General features: G+C 57.6%; 1 protein-coding gene across 11 annotated transcripts in view; it reads right to left on the reverse strand.

Moving 5' to 3' along the window:
- DLG3 (discs large MAGUK scaffold protein 3) overlaps positions 1–18,668 on the reverse strand; it is a 77,034-nt gene that overhangs the window by 15,246 nt on the left and 43,120 nt on the right. For 10 of the 11 annotated variants that reach the window (XM_064713202.1, XM_064713201.1, XM_064713200.1 and 7 more), the window contains 8 exons: positions 14,179–14,229; positions 10,681–10,805; positions 10,049–10,218; positions 9,434–9,570; positions 9,009–9,153; positions 8,596–8,755; positions 4,605–4,761; positions 4,171–4,273 (listed from right to left, as the gene is read on the reverse strand). In XM_064713202.1, the coding sequence (XP_064569272.1) occupies positions 4,171–4,273; positions 4,605–4,761; positions 8,596–8,755; positions 9,009–9,153; positions 9,434–9,570; positions 10,049–10,218; positions 10,681–10,805; positions 14,179–14,229 (1,048 nt within the window). Of the gene's footprint in view, positions 1–3,873; positions 3,961–4,170; positions 4,274–4,604; positions 4,762–8,595; positions 8,756–9,008; positions 9,154–9,433; positions 9,571–10,048; positions 10,219–10,680; positions 10,806–14,178; positions 14,230–18,668 lie in introns of those variants that run through there. The other variant, XM_064713210.1, reaches the window with a different exon arrangement.

Raw genomic sequence — 18,668 nt, forward strand, 5'->3', positions numbered from 1 at the left:
GCTCAAAATGCTCTGTGGGCTTTGTTTGGGAGCCAGCCCCTCTCCCATGGACTGTCAGTGCAGACAAAAGCAGGGCTGGGGTTGTGGGATGGTGCAGCTGCAGCTCGGCAGTTCCTGACTCTACAGCCCGGGGATCCCCCTGCTACACCCAGTTGCCAAAGATACATTTTTACTTAAGGATTGGGAAAAAAAAAAGGGCAATACACACAAAACCTGCCAAGTGGCACACAGAAACTCCATGCAAAGCCCCTCTCCTGCCATGTAAAACCCAGAGCTGCTGCAACACCAGGCAGGGTCAGTTAATGTGGGGACCATGAGAGCCCCTGGCTGCCCCACACCAAGGGGCACCCACTGCCTCACCTGCCTTCCTGCTGGCAGAGGGAAACACAGACCCAGCAAGGCATGGACAATGCTTATTTCACAAGAAAACTGAATTCTGCCACCCAAGCAGCACCAGAGTTTTACTGTGCTCTCAGCAGAGGGAAGGGAGCTCCATCCCACTCCACATCTCCTGACCCACACAGCTCATTCTGCCCTGCAATACCCACAAACTCTTGAATCCCAGAGGAGCATCTGTCACAAGTGGGTACAGCTGCTTTTTAAGCCCTCTTTGGTACAGAAGGGCTGTTTTCCCCTCAGAAAGCACCACTACAGCCCTTGTTCCCAGCCAGGTCATGGCAAAGTCTGCTGGGGCACAGATTCCCTGCACACCCCACACTGAGGGGAACACTGCTCCTGCTGCAGACTCACTCCTCCTGCAACTCCACAAGAACTGTGGAGGATGCACTGCCTGGAACTGGGCAGGAAACACAGGGCAAAAGGAGAATTCTCACCCCAGCATCAGGGTGGGGGTGTTGGAAGGGCAACCTGTGGGTGCCACTGCCCTGCCAGAAATGGCACGTGCATCCCCCTGCAAGCAGCCCAAAGCTCTCAAATGCCCCCATTTCAGCTGGGGCACTCCATGGAAAGGGCCTTTCCTAGTTTTGTTAGAGTGGCCACACTGTTGGGAGGGAGTCACTAACATGACAAGAAGCACAAACCAGGCTGGCTGCAGCAAACTGAAGGACACAGGGGCTGCTCTGGCTTTAACCCCAGAGAGCAAACACAGTCCTGCCCTAGGAAGGGTCTGCAAGGACCCAAATTTGCTCCATCTGAGGGAAGAGCAGCCAAAGCAAACCCACAGCCTCCCTGCCAGAGCAGGGGAGACAAGGATACCCCAGAATTGAGCACAGGGCACTGCCAGGTGCCATGGGCACCCTTTAACTGCACATTGGAACAGCCTGAGACAATTACCAGCAGAGCACCCTCAGCAAGGAGTGCTCCTGCCTTTGCTCCCCAACTTAGGGCCAGCTTGGCTCTGGAGCACCTCCTGAGCAGCTGAAACCCTCCCAGGAAGCTTGCCCAGGGTGCAGCAGGGAGGTGAGCCAGGGCTGATCCCCACAGTGCTCAACACGTTCAGGACATGCTTATCAACACTGCAAGGTATGTAACAGGTGAGCTGGCACCTCCTGCCCTGAGTGCCAGGGCACTGTGTGCCAGGATGTTTGCTCTTCTCACTCAGCAGCTCGATAAAAACACCCCTGAACACTCCTACTGCCTTTCCCTTTCCAGGGTGTGGGTGTTCCTAGAGCTGGGCCTGATTCTGTCCATCCTCAGTGGAATCCCTGAGTGTGCACGTGCTACAGACCACCACCAACAGGCAGGGATCACCTGCCTGCCCCAGGATCCCAGCAGCAGCACACGTGTGTGACACACCTGCAAACACACCCAGCAGAGCCAACAAAGCCCTGGCTCTGCAGCTGAGCACCAGGAGACAGCACAAAGGAAAGACACTGCCAGGCAGGGGAAAGCAACTCCTGAGTACACATAAAGCCCTGGATCCAAACACTTCTGCCAGGCCAGGCCATCAGCAGAGCCCAGAAATGCTCAGTCACAGGTTTCAGCCCAGCCACTTGCAAAAAACTACTGACAGCTTCAGCCCAGCATTTTAGCACCCTGACCCCAGACATCTTCCCTCTGCACAGACCTAGGAAAGCAGAAGGAAGCACAGCCAAAGGGAAAGCTCAGAAGCTTTTACAACTCATTGCACAGCCTTGGAACTCCCCTTTGAACAGACTGACTCAGAGAAAGGCCATAATGTGACTTTTTATACTTTCAGGTGAGGAATCCAAAGCTTTCTTGCATGGGGTGTGAGGAGGGGGAATTGCTAAATCCAAGTGCTGGTGATAGCAGCAGGTAAAGGTCAGGGGGAGAAGTGCTCAGAGGAAACAGACCTCACAAAAACTCTAAGGAACCATCACTTCCCCTCCTCAACAGCAGGCAGCAGTGGTCAAAGGTGCTGTGCTCAGAAGAAGGGTTAGAAAGAGGAGCTGCTGTCCTGCCTTTCTTGGTTTGGTCTTTGATTCTTTTCCCTCCTAGTGTCTGGCAGGACAAAACAGGGAGGGCCCCTCATCCCCTGAGACTGCACAAGCAGCCTCTCTGCCCCCTGGAGCCCCAGCGAGGTCAGGCACAGAGCACACTGTGCTCACCCAGTCCCAAGGCAAGCCCTGCCCACGCTCAGGTACAGAGACAATGCCATCCTCCACCTCTGCTAGTGGGGCAGAACTTCCCAAATCCCCTCTCCACCAGCATCTCCTCCTTTGGCATCCTACAACCCAACTCTCCTGCTCTTTTCACATGACAAACACAGAAAAAGCTAACATTTGAGAGCACACAGCCCATTGAGTGGGTCCAGCCTCACCCACACTGGGGGCTCACACCCACCAGGGAGATGTTTCTCCATGATTCCCAGCCTTTCAAACCTCTGGAGCACTGAGGGCAACCTCCAAGTCACAACAGCCTGCACTTTACAGCCACACTGCTGCCTCCTGGGATGGCTGCAGCCCCTGTGCCGGGTGCTGCTGCCCCAGGAACCATCATGGACGTGGAAAGTCACCATCTACAACACACTGACATTTCCACCTCGGTCTAAGGGGGCTTCAAAATATTTTGTCCAGTTTGACATTTAAGAATCACTCTCGGTTGGTGTCTTTGCCAAATCTCAAGTGGCAAAGGGAGCCAGAAATACGAGAACATTAAGCTCTTCCTGGAAAGAAAGAAAGAAAGAAAAAAAAAAAAGCCAAAACAAACAAACCCCACACCCACAGCAGAGCCTGAGCAGCACCAATGACTCCGCACCCCAATGGCCTCTGCCATGGGATGGAGGAACAGCGGACACCGGGACAGCGGGACCTCGCCCAGCGATGCCACAGGAGGCACGGGATGAAGGGCATGGCCTGGGGGGACATCGGCCTCCTGGAGGGGACAGAGCAGCTGGTGGGGAAAGCTGCTGGAGAAAGCCGGTGGGGTCCAGGGGAGAGGCGTTTTCCAGCGGACGGGAACGGCGGCATCCCGGCACGTGCACGGTGCGGCCCCGGGATCAGCCCCGGCCCCGCTCCCTCCCAGCGCTCGCCCTCGCAGCCCCCGGGCCACGCTCCAGCCGCCCAGCGCAGCCCTTTGCGGGCACTGCCCGCTCCCTCCCCGCTGCCCCCGGCGGCACCGCCCGCCCCGGCCGCCGCCGGGGAACCCGAACCCAGCGATAAGGAAGGGCTGGGGCGGCGCCGCAGGTGGGATGCTCGCAGGGGGGACGAGCCCCAGCTCAGCAGCGATGCCACGGTCCCAGCCCCGCCCGCACGGTGATCGCCCTGCGGGACCCCTGAGCTCTCCCGACCACAGGGTCCCTCCCGCGAGGCCCGCGGGACCCCATGGAGCCGGGCCTCGCGGCGACGCCCTCCGGCAAGCGGAGCTCTTCCCCCTCCCCCGAAGGCGACCCCGGCCCGTGGAGCCCCCGCGGCCCCGCTGCCGGTGGGTCCCGGCGGGGCTGCCAGCGCTCACCTGAGGCGGGGCGGCCGCGGCCCCGCACCCCCGGCCCGCACACAAAGCCGCGCAGGCACGGCCGGCGGGACGCCGCGGCCCCGCCCCCCTCCGCGCCCGCCAATCGGAGCCCGCCCCGCCCCCCGGGACACGCCCCCGGCGGAGCCTCGCCCGCAGCCCCCCGCCCCGGCCTCCCGACGGCGCGCCAGCCATGCCCCGCCTCCTCATCTGCATAACACAACTGCCTCATCTGCATAGCCACACCCCTCATTTGCATGTCCCGCTCCCCGTGCCGAGCGCGATCTCCCGTGGCGGTACCTTCGGGCCGGTACTGCGCGATGATGGTCACCGTCTGCCCCGCCCGCTTCAGCGCCGCCGCCGCCTGCTCGTGGGTGGCGTTGCGAAGGTTCACGCCGTTCACCTGCCGGGACAGGGACAGAGCGACTCCGCTGAGCCAGACCCACGGGAGACGAACCACGGGGTCTGCCCTGCGCCTCGGCCCCGCTGCCCCGCCCTGTACCGGTACCCACGGTACCCTCAGAGCCGCATCTCTCTGCCGCTGCACCTCCCGCACCACGCCCGGTACCGGCACTTCCAGCACCGGCATCCCCGGTACCTGCCCCCGGCCAGCCCCCCCACCGCAGGCAGCCCGGGGCCGCGCCAGCGCACTGACACCCGGGATGAATCCCCAGAACCGTGCCCAGCCGGGGCTGTGGGAGGATGGAGGGGCAGAGGGTGCCCCACCGACTCACCGAAAGGATCCGGTCTCCCCTCCGCAGCTCCCCGCTGAGGTCAGCCGGGCCTCCAGCCAGGATGAAGGACACAAAGATCCCCTCACCATCTTCCCCCCCAACGATGTTGAAGCCCAGGCCGGTGGAGCCTTTGTGCAGGATGATTTTCCGGGGCTCCCTGGAAGGACACACAAGTGACAGGGAGAGATTGGGGTGAGGAGCAGCAGAGCTGGTGACAGGCTCTCCTGTGCCCAGGCCTCGTGGCACATTGGTGGGGCTGGAGTCACCCGAGTGCAGCCTGGTGTGACTCAGCCCTCAGCACTGTGGAGACTGATAAACCAGAAGAGGTGGCAGGTGGAGTGACATGAGACACAGCATGGACAGAGACAGAGCATCCACCGTGAAATGACACACAGAAACACTGAACTGCATGGTGGCGTCAGACCACCACCATGAGCCAGGAGGGTGGGATCAAGCCCCTCCATAGCATGGGAAGTGTGCCTGCAGCCCGTGAACCCCTCCAGTGCCACAGACTCTGCACAGCTCAACAGAAGTCCTTCATTTTTTGATGACTTAATTCTGTCACAGCTCAAACAATAGGCAGGCAAAAGCAGAAAGACAGCCTGGCATCGCAAAACTCCTGTGTCAGTTTTTGTCTGGGAGAAAAAACCAATGTGATGGGAACAATGGCAGCTCCCAGCTCAAGCTCTGGACTGAAATAAGGAATAAATGATGCCAGACAATTAGCACAGGCTGGTAGTGATTGTCAGCCAAGATGATACTGGAGACCATCAGTGCATCCACTGTGGCTGGATCCTAGGCACTTCAGATCAAAGGCCTGACATTGAGCTCAACAGCCTGACCACCAACTCACCTGCCAGCTATCAGGGGAAATCTCTGGGCTGTGTTAGGAGCCATGCTGGAGTCCAGGCATGGCACTGAGTGAGGCACGCTAAAATGCTGGCAGACTTGTGCTGAGAGAACCCTGGGGCACTGGGGTGGGGGGCTGGAACACACCAGAACCAGCAGATCAGCAAAACCATGGAGATGCTCAGTCAAAAGATGCTCAACCCCAAGTCCTCAAGATGTTACCAGCACTTGTCTTAGGGGCAGTGGTGAGGGGGCAGGGAGGGCTGCAGCCATCAGTCCCTCTGCAGCAAAGCTGTGCCCAGGGCTAGAGCTCTCTCAGGGGAAGAAATAGGTCAGGTTTCTGGGTCTGCAAACCCTGCCTCCAACCAGGAGATGAACTTGCTCTGCCCTTTGGGTTTTGCTGCTGCCCAAGCAGCATGCAGGAAGCACAACCTCAACTCAGCATCATCAGCACCTGTGAGGACCAGACAGTTTGGTGGAAGGCAAAGAGATCCTACAACAATGAGGGGAGGAAATGCAGCCCCAGCCAGGTACATCAAGGTCTCAGTCCTGACGTGCACTCTTGGCTTCCATCCCCCTCACAGGAGGGATGGCACAGATCCTGCAGGCAGATCCCATGCTGAATGTCAGTGTTAACACTGGGACCTCGGCACAGGGCTGCTGAGGGGATCCTGAGGGGCTCTGCTGGGTCTGGGTTGCTGTGGTGGAAAACAGATTCTTTGGTTCCCAGCCCTAGGTGCTGCAGGATGTGAGGGTCACTGGAGCCACATCCACATCTAAGTAGCACCTGTGCCATGGGAGGGGGAGAGGCTGGAAACTGCACTCTGCTATTCCTGAAAAATGGCTGGCAGGAGCCTCCTGGGAGACAGCTTCTTTTCCAGGACAGCTGCTGCCTTTCCCCACACCAGTGAGATGCATTCCCACACTGGTGCCAGTGCACAACCTTGGTGCCAGCAGACCCGCAGCCATGGAGTTGCCCTGTGGGCTCAGGAATGCACAGGAGGCTTTCTGCACTGCCCTGGGGGCTCAGCAATGCACAGGAGGCTTTCAGCACTGCCATGGGAAGCACGAGCCAAGTGCTGAGCCCACTGCAGGCTGTGGATCTGCTGGGTGGCAGGGGGCTGTGTCTGGGCACACTGGCCCAGTGGTGCCAGCCTGCCTGCACTGGGGCCTTCCACAAGGCAGCACCATCCTCTAGTGGCCACCAGCACGTGCTGCATCAGGGCCACTGCTGAGCCATCACTGTCACTGCCAAGCCTCTACTGGGCCACTGCTGAGCCATTGCTGCACCCCTGTCACTGCCAAGTCACCACTGAACCACTGCTGAGCCATTGCTATGCCACGGTCACTGCCAAGTCACCACTGAACCACTGCTGAGCCATTGCTGTGCCACTGTCACTGTCAAGCCACCACTGAACCATTGCCAAGACATTGCTGTGCCATGGCCATTGTCAAGCCATCACTGAACCACTGCTGAGCCATTGCTGTGCCATGGCCACTGTCAAGCCACTACTGAACCATTGCCAAGCCATTGCTGTGCCACTGTCACTGCCAAGCCACGACTGAACCATTGCTGAGCCACTGCTGTGCCATGGCCATTGTCAAGCCACTACTGGGCCACTGCCAAGCCATAACTGTGCCACTGTCACTGGAAAGCCACTGCTGAGCCACTGGAAAGCCCAGGTCATACCACTGCCATTGCCAAGCCACCGTGAGCCACTGCTGGGCCATTGTTGTGCCACTGTCATTGCCAAGCCCCTGCTGAGCCCTCACTGTGCCACTGCCACTGGCTAAGCCTAAGCTGGGCTGCTCTTTCTGCTCTCTAACCCACAAATGGGAATGCTGGCAGGTGCAAGAAGGACACCCTGCTGGGACCAGGGTCTCTGGTGTGTTTTCCAAATATTGTGACTCAGCCCCTTCTGTGGTGCACTGTAATGGCAGACAGCACTGCTCCTGCCTGTGGCATCATCCCCCTGTGCCCTGACAGCACAGAAGCTGCTACACCTGCTGAGAATGCAGTGCCAGAAACAGGCTCCAGAACTGGCACTGATGGTGCCAAGCCCAGTGGGAGTGGTGGGGAGGGTGGGAGACAGTGCTGCACAGGTCATGGCGTGCAGGGACACCCAGCTGTGGCTGAGCATCAGGAGGTGAGAAAGCCCTGTGACAAAGATGAGTGCAGACACTCTCCAGGAGGATGGCAGACCTACAGCAGATCAGTCAGGGTCTCCCACTCCAGCATCCAGCACTCAGCTGCAGAATGGGAGAATCCTGGACAAAGCCACTGCATCCTCCACTGTAGGCACACTCCCAAAACCAGCTGCAACCTTGCTCCAAACAGCAGAGCCAGCCCTAAGCCTAAGCCGAGTGCTGGTCCTTATTAATCAGCCTAAGCCCTACAGTCCTGGCCCTGGGGATAGCACATTCAGAGCACTGGCCCCAAGGCTGTGACAAGAAGAGGGGAAGCTGTAACAATCACCTAGTAGAGCAGGACTTTCCAGGTTTCTCTCTCCCAGCCTCAGCTCGAGGCTTTGGAGAAGTTTTATACTGCATTTAGGCTCAGAGCAATGTTTCTTTATTTCCTGGCTTCAGGAAACAAACCTGTTCATGCAGATTAAAGGATTCTACTGGGGCAAAGGGGGCTGTGCCAGGGCTGGACAGGAGGCTGTCAGGCCAGGGGCTGGCAGAATTACACCTGAGTGCAGGTGGTTTGGGCTGCCAGTCTCAGGGAGCATGGCTTATTTGCAAGGCTGAGCTCCCCCTGGCCCTCCATCCCTGTCCCAGCTCCACCTGGGGACATCCTGGCAGCCTGTGGCACTGCTGGATGGCACCATCAGGGCAGGGAACACCTTGTATTGCAGCCATTGTGAAATAAGCAAGAGAATGAAACTGAAATGCAGTTGTGTGAGGCTTGTGAAAGAGTAGGAGAGGGAATGGAGAGGGAGTGAATGCAGCAAGGCAGAGATTGACACAGCAGGGCTGGTCTCAGGGGGTGAGCACAGAGCTCATTATGGGGACCTCAGGCATTGCAATAAATGGCCTTTTGAGGCTCTGCACTGGCAGTGGGGATGACATCAAGTCACCACAGAGAGAAAGTGATGGACTGAGAAGGAGCATGATGGGGATGCTGCTGCCTGGTGCTCACCTGGTGAAGTCATCATCTCCAATCATGTGCCGAGGGATGGGCGAGTACCGGGACGGAGTCACCTGGGCAGGGAGGGGATAGGCAGGCTTGCTCTCAACGCTGCCCAGGTAGCCCAGACTGGAGTTATGGCTTATGTGGTTGTCAGCCAAGCCTGAGAAGGCTGCAGGGGAGGAGAAGGCCATCAGGAGCAGAAATGCATAGACAGTGAGGACACGAGACCAGCCCAGCCCTGCTCCCCAGCCCTGCAGGCTGAGGTGCCCCAGCCCCTGTGCCCCCAGCCCTGTGTGCTCCCAGTGCCGTGTGCCCCCAGCGCAGCAGACTGAGGTGCCCCAGCCCCTGTGCCCCCAGCCCCGTGTGCCCCCAGCCCAGCAGGCTGAGGTGCCCCAGCCCCGTGCCCAGCCAGGCGTACGTACTGCTGGCGTAGTCGGGGGGCGCGTACATGTCGTTGAGGTGGATGTTGCCAGGCTTGGCCACTTTCAGGTACACCATGTCAGAGGTGTTCTTCAGGGCAGCCACGGCCTCCTCGTGCCGCACGTCCTGCAGGTTGGTGTTGTTCACCTGCCAGAAGGAAAGGTGACATGGCTGAGCAGGAGGGCAGGGAGCAGGGCAGGGGAGGTGCCACAGCAGCTCCAGAGGCATTGTCCCATCACCTTGGGTTTGGCCCCCCTGCCTGCAGACATTACTGAGCCTGCCCTCCCACAGCAACATGCCAGCAGGAGCCCCAGGGAAGAGGGGTGAAGCTGCTGACAGGATGGGTGCTGGGGTTCAGGACCAGCACTGCATGGCAGTGGGAGCTGTTCAGCCTCTCCTCACAGCTGGCTGTGGGCACGGGGCTTACCGCAAGCAGCCGGTCCCCGATCTGCAGGCGCCCGTCCTTCTGGGCAGCGCCTCCCTCGATGATCTTGGTGATGTAGATGCTGTTGTCCCCAGGGATGTGCTGGTTCCCAATGCCCCCTGCAATGCTGAACCCCAGGCCTGAGGGAGAGTGAGAATGCAGGTGAGGGACAGACAGACAGACAGATAGACAGAGACCACAGCCACTGTGCCTCACAGGCATTCACACCCTGCCCAAACCCAGCAGGCAATGGGTCACCCCAGCCTGGCCACCATGGGTCTGTCCCATACCCCGTGTCCCACAGCACTGTGGGTCTGTCTGTCCCATACCCCGTGTCCCCCAGCACTGTGGGTCTGTCCCATACCCCATGTCCCCCAGCACTGTGGATCTGTCCATACTCCCTGTCCCCCAGCACTGTGGGTCTGTCCATACCCCCTGTCCCACAGCATTCCACGCTGCTCAGCCACCCCTCAGCACCCTGCACTGCAGCGGTGCCACCCTGCATGCCACACCCCCCTGAGGCTGCCCTGCACCGCACATCTCACACCAAGAGTCACCCCATGCTGTCCTGTGGGGCAGGGGGGCACCCTGGCGCAGTGAGCAGAGCTCAGCGCTCACCTTTGGGGCCCTTCATGAGGTTGACCTCCATGATGGTCTCTGGCGGGGGCTGCCGGCGGCGCACCACGAGCCGCACCACGGGGCCGGCCTCCTTCAGGGCCTCCACTGCTTTGCTGTGCACCACCTCAGACACGTCCACGTCGTTCACCCGCAGCACGCAGTCGTTCACCCTGTGGGCACAGCGTGGCCCTGAGCATCCCTGGGGAACCACCAGCGCGTGCCACCCTCCTCTGGTCACCCTGTGCCACCCTCCTCCAGCCACCAAATGAGAGCTGCTCAAGCTGGCAGATCACGCCCTGCTGGGGTGAGAAAGGGATCCCTCCCAAAGCAGGGCTTGGTCCCTATAGTGCAACCCTGATGGAGATGGGAGATGAGAAGGAAGGCTGGGTCCCTGCCCTGGGCTGTAAAGGGATGGGTGGGAGCACGAGCCTGATATAGGGAGGGGAGGACAGGTGGCTACAGACAGGAGGCTGGTGGCCAGCGATGGTGGACAACCCTGTCCAGAGGGGATCTGGATGTGGGAAAGAGGCATATGGAGGCCAAAGACCACATTGGGAAAAGGGGTTAGGCCTAGAGGGTCCATGCAGAGATCCTGGGTGACCCCCTGGCTGCTCCCCCAGCCCTGTACTCACCCTAGACGGCCATCCATGGCTGCTGCTCCCCCGGGGATGATCTTGGTGATGAAGATGCCCGGGTCATCTGGAACGTGGGGGTTGTCGATGCCTCCCGCTATGCTGAATCCAAGGCCGGAGTTCCCCTGTGGGAAATCAAACGTAGTGTCCTGCCCCCATGGGCACCTGCGTGCTGCCAGCCCTCCTGAAGCGGTTCCCCCCAGCTTTGGGACTGCCTGGGGCGCAGGAGGAGCCCTGACAGCAGCTCTCCCACAGCGGGGTGGCCGGCCCAGGGGGCTCAGGGATGCTGCTGGAGGAGAGGCTGGCGTTCCTCAGTGCAGCAGCGTGGAGCACTGAACAGATGGAGGCAGAGTGGGAACCTCCCTCAGCACCGCGTCTCCACGGAGAGCGCGAGGCAGGCGGGGAGCTGGGGGAAGAGGAGGTGGTCCTTGGCGGAGAAAACCTCCCCTTGCTGGCTGCTCCCCAGGAGGAGACACCGATGCTGCAGCCTGCACGGAGCAGCGGGGATTGTGCCAGTCACCAGCATCCCACTCCTGCCCCTCTGCACCCTGGGATGTAGCCCTGGCACAAAGCCCAGCTGGGGACCAGCAATGCTGATGACAAAATCTACAGCTTTGCGTGGAGGTGGCGATCAGGATGGAGTGGGCTCTCCAGTTCTGTCTCCTTTTCCTCACAGACATGCTTGTCCTGCCCAATTCTGCCTGGGGGAATGCAGGGACCACAGCTCATCTCCAGGCCATCCCCCCAGCACCTCAGGATTGAGTGGCTGTGGCCCTGTGCCACCTCTCCCACTTGCAGGATCCTCATTAGTGACACACTCACAGGCGCTGCTTCCAGATCCATGCCTGATGCAAGTGGACAATTCCTGCCTTTTTTGCTCTGCCTTGAAAATCAGATGGCTCCTTGCCTTGTTTCCTCATGTGGAAGAGCTGACACTTAGTCACAGACAGTTGTGCCTGCCTCTCTCGAACACGAGTGGGCTCAGGCCAAGCTCTCCTGGCTGCCCATGGCCCTGGTGCTCAGTGGGGGATGAGGGGGTGCTCTGCTCTTCCAGGGTCCCTGTGGACTCCATCTCCCCAGGATAATTTAGCACCAACAGCTAGCTGGAACTTGCCCTTCTCCCCAGCAATCTTGCCCCAGCATCAGTGATGCAGAGCTGGCTTTGTGACACTTGTGACACAGCACCAGGAGCCACCAATGCCTGCCACTGTGCAGTGCTCCCGGATGCTCCCTGGCCAGCTGGGATTTGGCTGGCATGTGACACGGAGGCATTCAACAGTAAAGGGTCTGGGCTGCTCTCTTTCCTCTATGCTGGGTTCTGATTACCCTGTGCCTAGCTGAAAAAAGCTCTTTACTGTCACAGAGACCAGGCCTGGCTGCAGCAAGGCAGGTGAGATTGCAAAATGATCTCCAGCCATTAGTTGTGCCTGTCTATGGAAGGTCCTTGGTTAGCTACAAAACCTGGAAATGATCTGGGAGGTGTTAATTTTCATTCTGATAAACCTCAAGAAGGAGTTCAAGGGATTTCTTAGCTGACATCAGCGTTGATGCCCTGATGCCAGGGCAGTTCCTGCTGTGGACATGTGTGGTGGGTAAACACAAAGCCATGTCCCTCTGCAGATTGTGTTTCTGCTATTATTGCCCCCAAAATGCTGCTGCATTTACGTTTGTCCTTACAACAAAGACAAGGATTAATAACAGTGACTGACCACGATTTTGGGGTGCACTGAGGTCAATTCTGGAAGCCAAACACCCCAGCAAGGAGACAGCCTCACCCATAGGCACCAGGGTGCTTCTCCTGCATTAAGACAGGATTGTTGGATCCTACAGGAACCAGGTGAAAGGGAAGGACCTGGGTGTGGTCCATGTTGGCCCAGGCTGCCAAGCAGTGAGATTCCCTCATGATTCCTTGCTGTTGGAGAATGAATTGCTGCTCAGGGCTTTGAAATGAGGGCATCAATGAGTGCTGCCTCTCTGTGTGGTCCTGCCAGCTCTTTCCCTGTTCCCACCATGTGCTGAGGACAGAGGATACTCTGAATCCCTCAGACAAGGCTTCTGCCCGTGACTGGGGCCCGGAGCAAGAAGCACTGAGCCCAAAAAGGAAGGAAGGAACCTCTGGGCTGGTTTCGTCAGGCACGCCGGGGAAGCGGTGGGTGAGGCGGCAGCCCCAGATAACCTTCCGTCCACCCACCTCTGTGATGCAGAGCCAGGGGAAGGAGGGAGATGACTAAAGGCACAGAGGAACAGAATAATGAGCGCTGCCTCTTCCCCTGCACTGCCGGCCACGCGGCGAAGCTGAGCCGCCGGCACGGCACCAGGGGGAGGCAGGGGCTGAGGGGAGGCCAGGGGTGATGTGGGGAGGGATGGGGGCTGTGGGAAGGGAAGGGGAGCTGTGGGGAGGGAAAGGGAGCTGTGGAGAGGGAAGATGGGCTATGGGGAGGGAAGGGGTGATGTGGGGAGCAAGGTGTGCTGTGGGGAGGGAAGATGGGCTGTGGAGAGGCCAGGTGTGCTGTGGGGAGGCAAGGGGGATGTGGGGAGAGAAGGTGTGCTGTGGGGAGGGAAGGGGGACTGTGGAGAGGGAAGGGGAGCTGTGGGGAGGCCAGGTGAGCTCATGTGGAGCTGTGGGGAGCCAAGGTGTGCTGTGGAGAGGGAAGGTGTGCTGTGGGGAGGCCAGGTGTGCCGTGGGGAGGCAAAGGGAGCTGTGGGGAGGGAAGGGGAGCTGTGGAGAGGCAAGGTGTGCTGTGGGGAAAGCGGGCAGCCTCCCACCACAGCCACTCCCAGCCAGCAGGGCTGTGCCTGTCTCTCAGAGTAAACCCTGGGCCAGCTTTTCCCACTCCATCACTCCATCTCTGTCCCTCCTCCCCTGCTGCTTCCTGGGCAACAGAAAGCCCTTGGTGCCCTGTGTGGTGCTGGCTTGCCCCTGGATAAACCCCACACATGGAGGGAGCTGATTCCAGCCGTGGCTGGTGCGGCACATGCCATCACCTCTGTGTTGCCAACAAAGAAAAGGCTTGAGCAGGAGCTTCCTCCATTGTGGCTTGTTTTACTAAACAACCTGTTCTTGAGCACAGCATCCCAAGGCTGTGTGCCCTAGAGTGACGGGGAGCCTGGTGGCAGGGAGGCTTTGGTCCCTGTGCCCAGTTGTGGGGTGCACCCAAGCAGAGCTCCCCACACCTCTGTTTTCTGACAAAGGCAATGACAAAGAGCTCCCCCATGCTCTGCACTGATCAATTTGTGGGGGTGAGGGTGTGAAAGAGGGAGGCAAGGGAGAAGCCTTCCTCCCTCCCTCCCTTCTGGAGGGGTGTGCAGGGGGAGAGGGGAGCAGCAAGCCCAGCCTGGTGGGAGCCAGGCTGGCACAGCAGGTGTAACAGCCCTGAAAGAGAGGGGGCAGCAGGGACCAGGCTCTCCCATGGGCTGTGCAGGGATGTGTGGGGGGCAGCAGGGCCGGGGGTGGGCGAGGGGGAGGAGGCTGCTGGTGGGTGGGTGAGCAGTACTTACCCTTTCCAAGACAATCTCTTCATACTTGAACATCCCATCACTGCCATTCATCTGGAGAGAGGGAGACAGCGTGTTACGACTCTCTGCTGCTCCTGGGGGAATTTGTTTTTCCTCTCTGGTAGCTGAACATGAAGAATCCAACCTAAAAGCTGCACCATCACCGCTGAAAAAGCCTTAAATGCAACTGCCTGAGCCTGCCCTGGAATTAAACCATGTGCTGCTTTTCTCTCTGGGCATGAGCCAAAGCCCACTGACTTTAATGCACTTCTGTGCAAAGCCTTTATTCTCCCAGCTCATTTCTCCAGCCATGAAAAGGAACACAACCGAAGGCACAAAAAGAAATAACACCTTTGTTACGCAGCATATAATTAACCTCAGGAATTCACTGCTTGAGGAAGGCAAGAGAGGGGGTCGGTCCATTTAAAGGGAAAAAAATGTCTGTACATAATAACATAATAAACACCTTTAGCAGCTTATATTTTTTAAATCTTTTCGTAGCATGACTGTATTAACAGGAAATTCAGGATAATTTATTCTACGAAATTAGCTGGGTGCAAAGGAAACAAGGTGTGAGAGAGTGGGGCACAGTAAGAGGTGCAAACATTGTGATGCCCTTCTGTACAAAAATGGTGTAGCCTGTCTCAGTGCTGTACACCACACTGATCCCCACGCTCAAAAATCTCCCATACCCCAAGCATCAAAGCAGAGCTCTTGAAAGCATAATGAATAGAAACAAAAAGGGATGCAATTGTAGGCTGTAAAATGGTAAATGTAGACTCAAAAAAAAATCCATTCTCCACATAATCAACAGTGCATGGGAAAAATGTAACGGTTTCACTCCATATCATCAGGATCAGGCCAGAAAGAGCTGCCAAGGTCTAAAATTTAGCAAGATTTGCAATGCAATTGGCTACTGAAACATCCAACACTTAATAGCAACAGTTTCAAGGAAAACTAAGTTGGAAGGGAACTCAGAGGGCCATGGAATCCAACAGCTGGCCCTGCACAGACCCCCCAACAATCCCGCCATGTGCCTGAGAGTGATGTCCAAATGCTCCTGGAGCCCTGGCAGCCTTGGGGCTCTGACAATCCCTGGGGAGCCTGTTGAGTGTCCCACCACCCTCTGTGTGAAAAACCTTGTCCTAATGTCCGACCTAAACCTGCCCTGACACAACTGTATGCCCTTCCCTCAGGTTCTGTCCTTGTCACCACAGAGAAGAGATCAGTGTCTGCTCCTCTGATTCCCCTCAGGGGGAAGCTGCAGACTGGGGAGCTCTGTCCTGTCTCCTTCAGGCTGAATGAGCCAAGTCACCTCACCCTTTCCTCATATGGCCTCCTGTAGACCCATCTCTACCTTTGCAGCCTCCTTTGCATGCTCTCTAACAGCTGTAAATCCTTTTATTGTGGCCCCAGGGCTCGAGGTGAGGCTGCCCCAGCGGGAGCAGAGCCTGACAATCCTCCCTTGCCCATCAGGTGATGCTGTCCCTGCTGCACCCCAGGCCCAGGTTGGCCTTCTTGGCTACCAGGGCACACTGTTGACTCACATTTATTTTGGAGGGGACTGAACTCAACCTCATAATTTGAGTAATTCTGGAGAACAAGGGATGGCACATGGGCAGTTCTGTATGGCAAGGCAGAGGCAGTGGAACCTGCACTCGGCAGGCAAACAAACCCCTCTCTCACTGTGCAGTCCTGCCTCTGCCTGTGGCCTATGGACAACATGCAGGGCTCCTCATGTGGGTTTTACATCCACCATTAACTGATGGCTCACAGATCATATGGAGCCACTTTCTGCATATGCTCTGTACCCCAAACTGGAGCTGACATGCCTTTGTTTGGACACAGTTCCCCTCATGAGGCACCAGCATGCTGGCTGCATCCTGCTTTCCCAGCTCCTTGCTATCTGCACAGCCCTGCCATGCTCCACACCCCCAGAGTGCTGGGGCATTCCATGGAGGGGACAGCAGCCATCCTTTATGCTAAAGCATCATCTGACACCACAGAAGAAAACCCAGCGAGGCTGGCTGAGGCTCTATTGATGGGTAGGAAGAGGAAACAGGAGTTTTTCTGGGTGGCAACAATCAGGGCCCAGGCAGAGGAGCAGTGCTGCAGGACAGGGTCTGGGGTAGGGCTGTGCCCCCTGTGACACACACACCCTCATCCCCTGCCCTGGGATGCCAAAGCAATCCCACACCCTGTACTGCACCTCAAGGATGAGGCTGGGAAAAGAGATGGGAATGAGGGTCCAGGGAACACAGGCTGGGTGTGCTGTCCCTCCTTGGATATGCCCTGTGCCTGCTGCCTCTCAGCCATGGGAAGATTTCAGGGGACAGTTCAGGGTTGGGACATCAGACACTCCAATAGTAGGATGCTCAATCCTCCCAGCACATTGGGAAGGGCTTTGGCCAGCCCTTACAGGAGGATCCTGCAGCAGAAAAGCACCAGAAGTGGTGAGGTTTGTTGCCCTGATTTTTTAAGATTTTCTAAGCCTTCTGATGTTGACATTCTTGTAGCAAACTTTCTCACACACTTTCTGTAAATAACTTAAATAACTCATTGTTCTGCATTCTTTTATGGAGGAAGAGAAAGTTGATAAACTGTTGGTTTGTCCAGTGTCATTGGAGAGGTGGCACTGTCACCCTCCAATCCACTGTCACTTTTGGAAAACTATAAATGTTGAAGTCAGAAAATAAACTACCCTTTTCTTCACCCTGAGAACAGCAGCGTGCTCTTGTGCTCTTTTGTGTTCTACAGTGACGGGGTTAACCCACAGCAGGATCCCTGCCAGCCTCAGAGGGTCAGGCACACATGGTGTGCCACCTTGTGCTGTGCTCCTATGGGCAGAGGGGCATTGCTTCCCTTGCCACAGGTTCCCCCTTGCGCATGGGCTGCTTTTCCTCCTCTCATCTTCCCATATTGACTAACCCTAAGTGCAGCCAGCTCGCTGGCTCCTGCCACCCTCAGAGCCTCCCTGGGCACAGCCTCCCTCAGCACAGACCTCATGCCATCCCATCCCATCCCATTCCACCCCATCCCATCCCATCCCATCCCATCCCATCCCATCCCATCCCATCCCATCCCATCCCATCCCATCCCATCCCAGCCCTCTCTGCAGTTGCTATCCCGGTGCGTGGGGTGCAGCCTTGCCTCTCCCTGGTTTTCCAGCAGCTCGGATTGCTGGCACCCTTTGCTACTACACACATTGTCCTCTGTGCTTTGGCACTCGGCACAGTTGCCACACAGGCAGCCATATGCACACCCACGGGCGCAGGGAACAGCGTACACATCCCTGCAGGATGGGATCTGCAGAGAGCTCTGACAATCTGTGAGCCATGAGCAGAGCCAGCGCGGGGCGGGGCTGCCAGCGGCACCGGGGCTGCACCGAGAGCCCAGCACAGACCCTGTCACACATTTGGGCTGCACCGAGAGCCCTGCACAAAACCTGTCACACACCCCGGTGCTGCCAGGCAGCTGAGCTGGGACAGCCCCACTCCCCAAATCCCCGGGCTGCCAATGCTGAGCACTGTTCTGCACTGCTCCCACAGAACCAGTGGCGTAGGTGCTTGCTTGGTGCGGTGTCTGCTGGGGTCAGCCAGGCCTGACAGTGAAGTTTTGGCACTGGTTGTGTTTTCAAAATTCACTTAATGGAATGCCAGTTAATTGTATAAGGAAGGCAAATGAAGAACTTAATATATACCACGTAACCAAGGGAACAAGCCAACAAAGCGAACGTTCCAGCGTCGGAAAATCAAATACCAGTCACTCACTGACGGCAAAAACCTCCCCATGATACCACCAGAGCTGCCAGGACCTGGCTCTGCCACAGACTGATGGCCCTGTCCTTTGCCAGTGCCCTGTGCTGCTCCCCAGATCCTGTTTGGGGCCATCTCCAGAGAGAAGATGCCTGGCTGGGAAGATGCACCACACCCTGCTCTCCTCGGGTAACACCTGCAGAGCTCACAGCAGTGTCAGGGGCCAATTAGCTGTTCCCAGCATATCCTGATCCTAAGGATCACCTGGTTTCTCATGGAAAAGAGTATGGGTATTTTTTCCAGGCCCTTCCTGTGCAACAAGCCCACCTGATGGCTCAGGAAGAGGCGCCTTTGCTGGCCCTCTCCTCCTTTGAGCAGGAGGGGAATAGTTACCGATGATGGCATTTAGCTCATCAACAGAAGGCTGCAGAGCGAACACTCATCTGATAAACAGAGGAGCACACATCTTCCAGAGCTACTGCAAGCTGTCTGCAGGCTCTGCCGGCCAACACCGCCACAGCCCACGTGGAACACCCCTTGGAATTTGCTGCAGAGTAAGGATTTGAGGTGGGTTTTTGGGTTGGGGGGTGGTTGGCTGTTTTTTGTGGTTTTGCTTGTTGGTTTGTTTTTTAAATAAAAAAGAAGGCCTGATTCATAAGGTAAAGATCAGGTTCCTCAAATGCAACCCAGATAGGCAGCCAGGCTGCAAGAGTAAATCCCCTGTAGGAAGGATAACAG

The sequence above is a fragment of the Zonotrichia leucophrys genome, chromosome 4A (genome assembly GCF_028769735.1).
Source record: "Zonotrichia leucophrys gambelii isolate GWCS_2022_RI chromosome 4A, RI_Zleu_2.0, whole genome shotgun sequence".
Classification (NCBI taxonomy): domain Eukaryota; kingdom Metazoa; phylum Chordata; class Aves; order Passeriformes; family Passerellidae; genus Zonotrichia; species Zonotrichia leucophrys.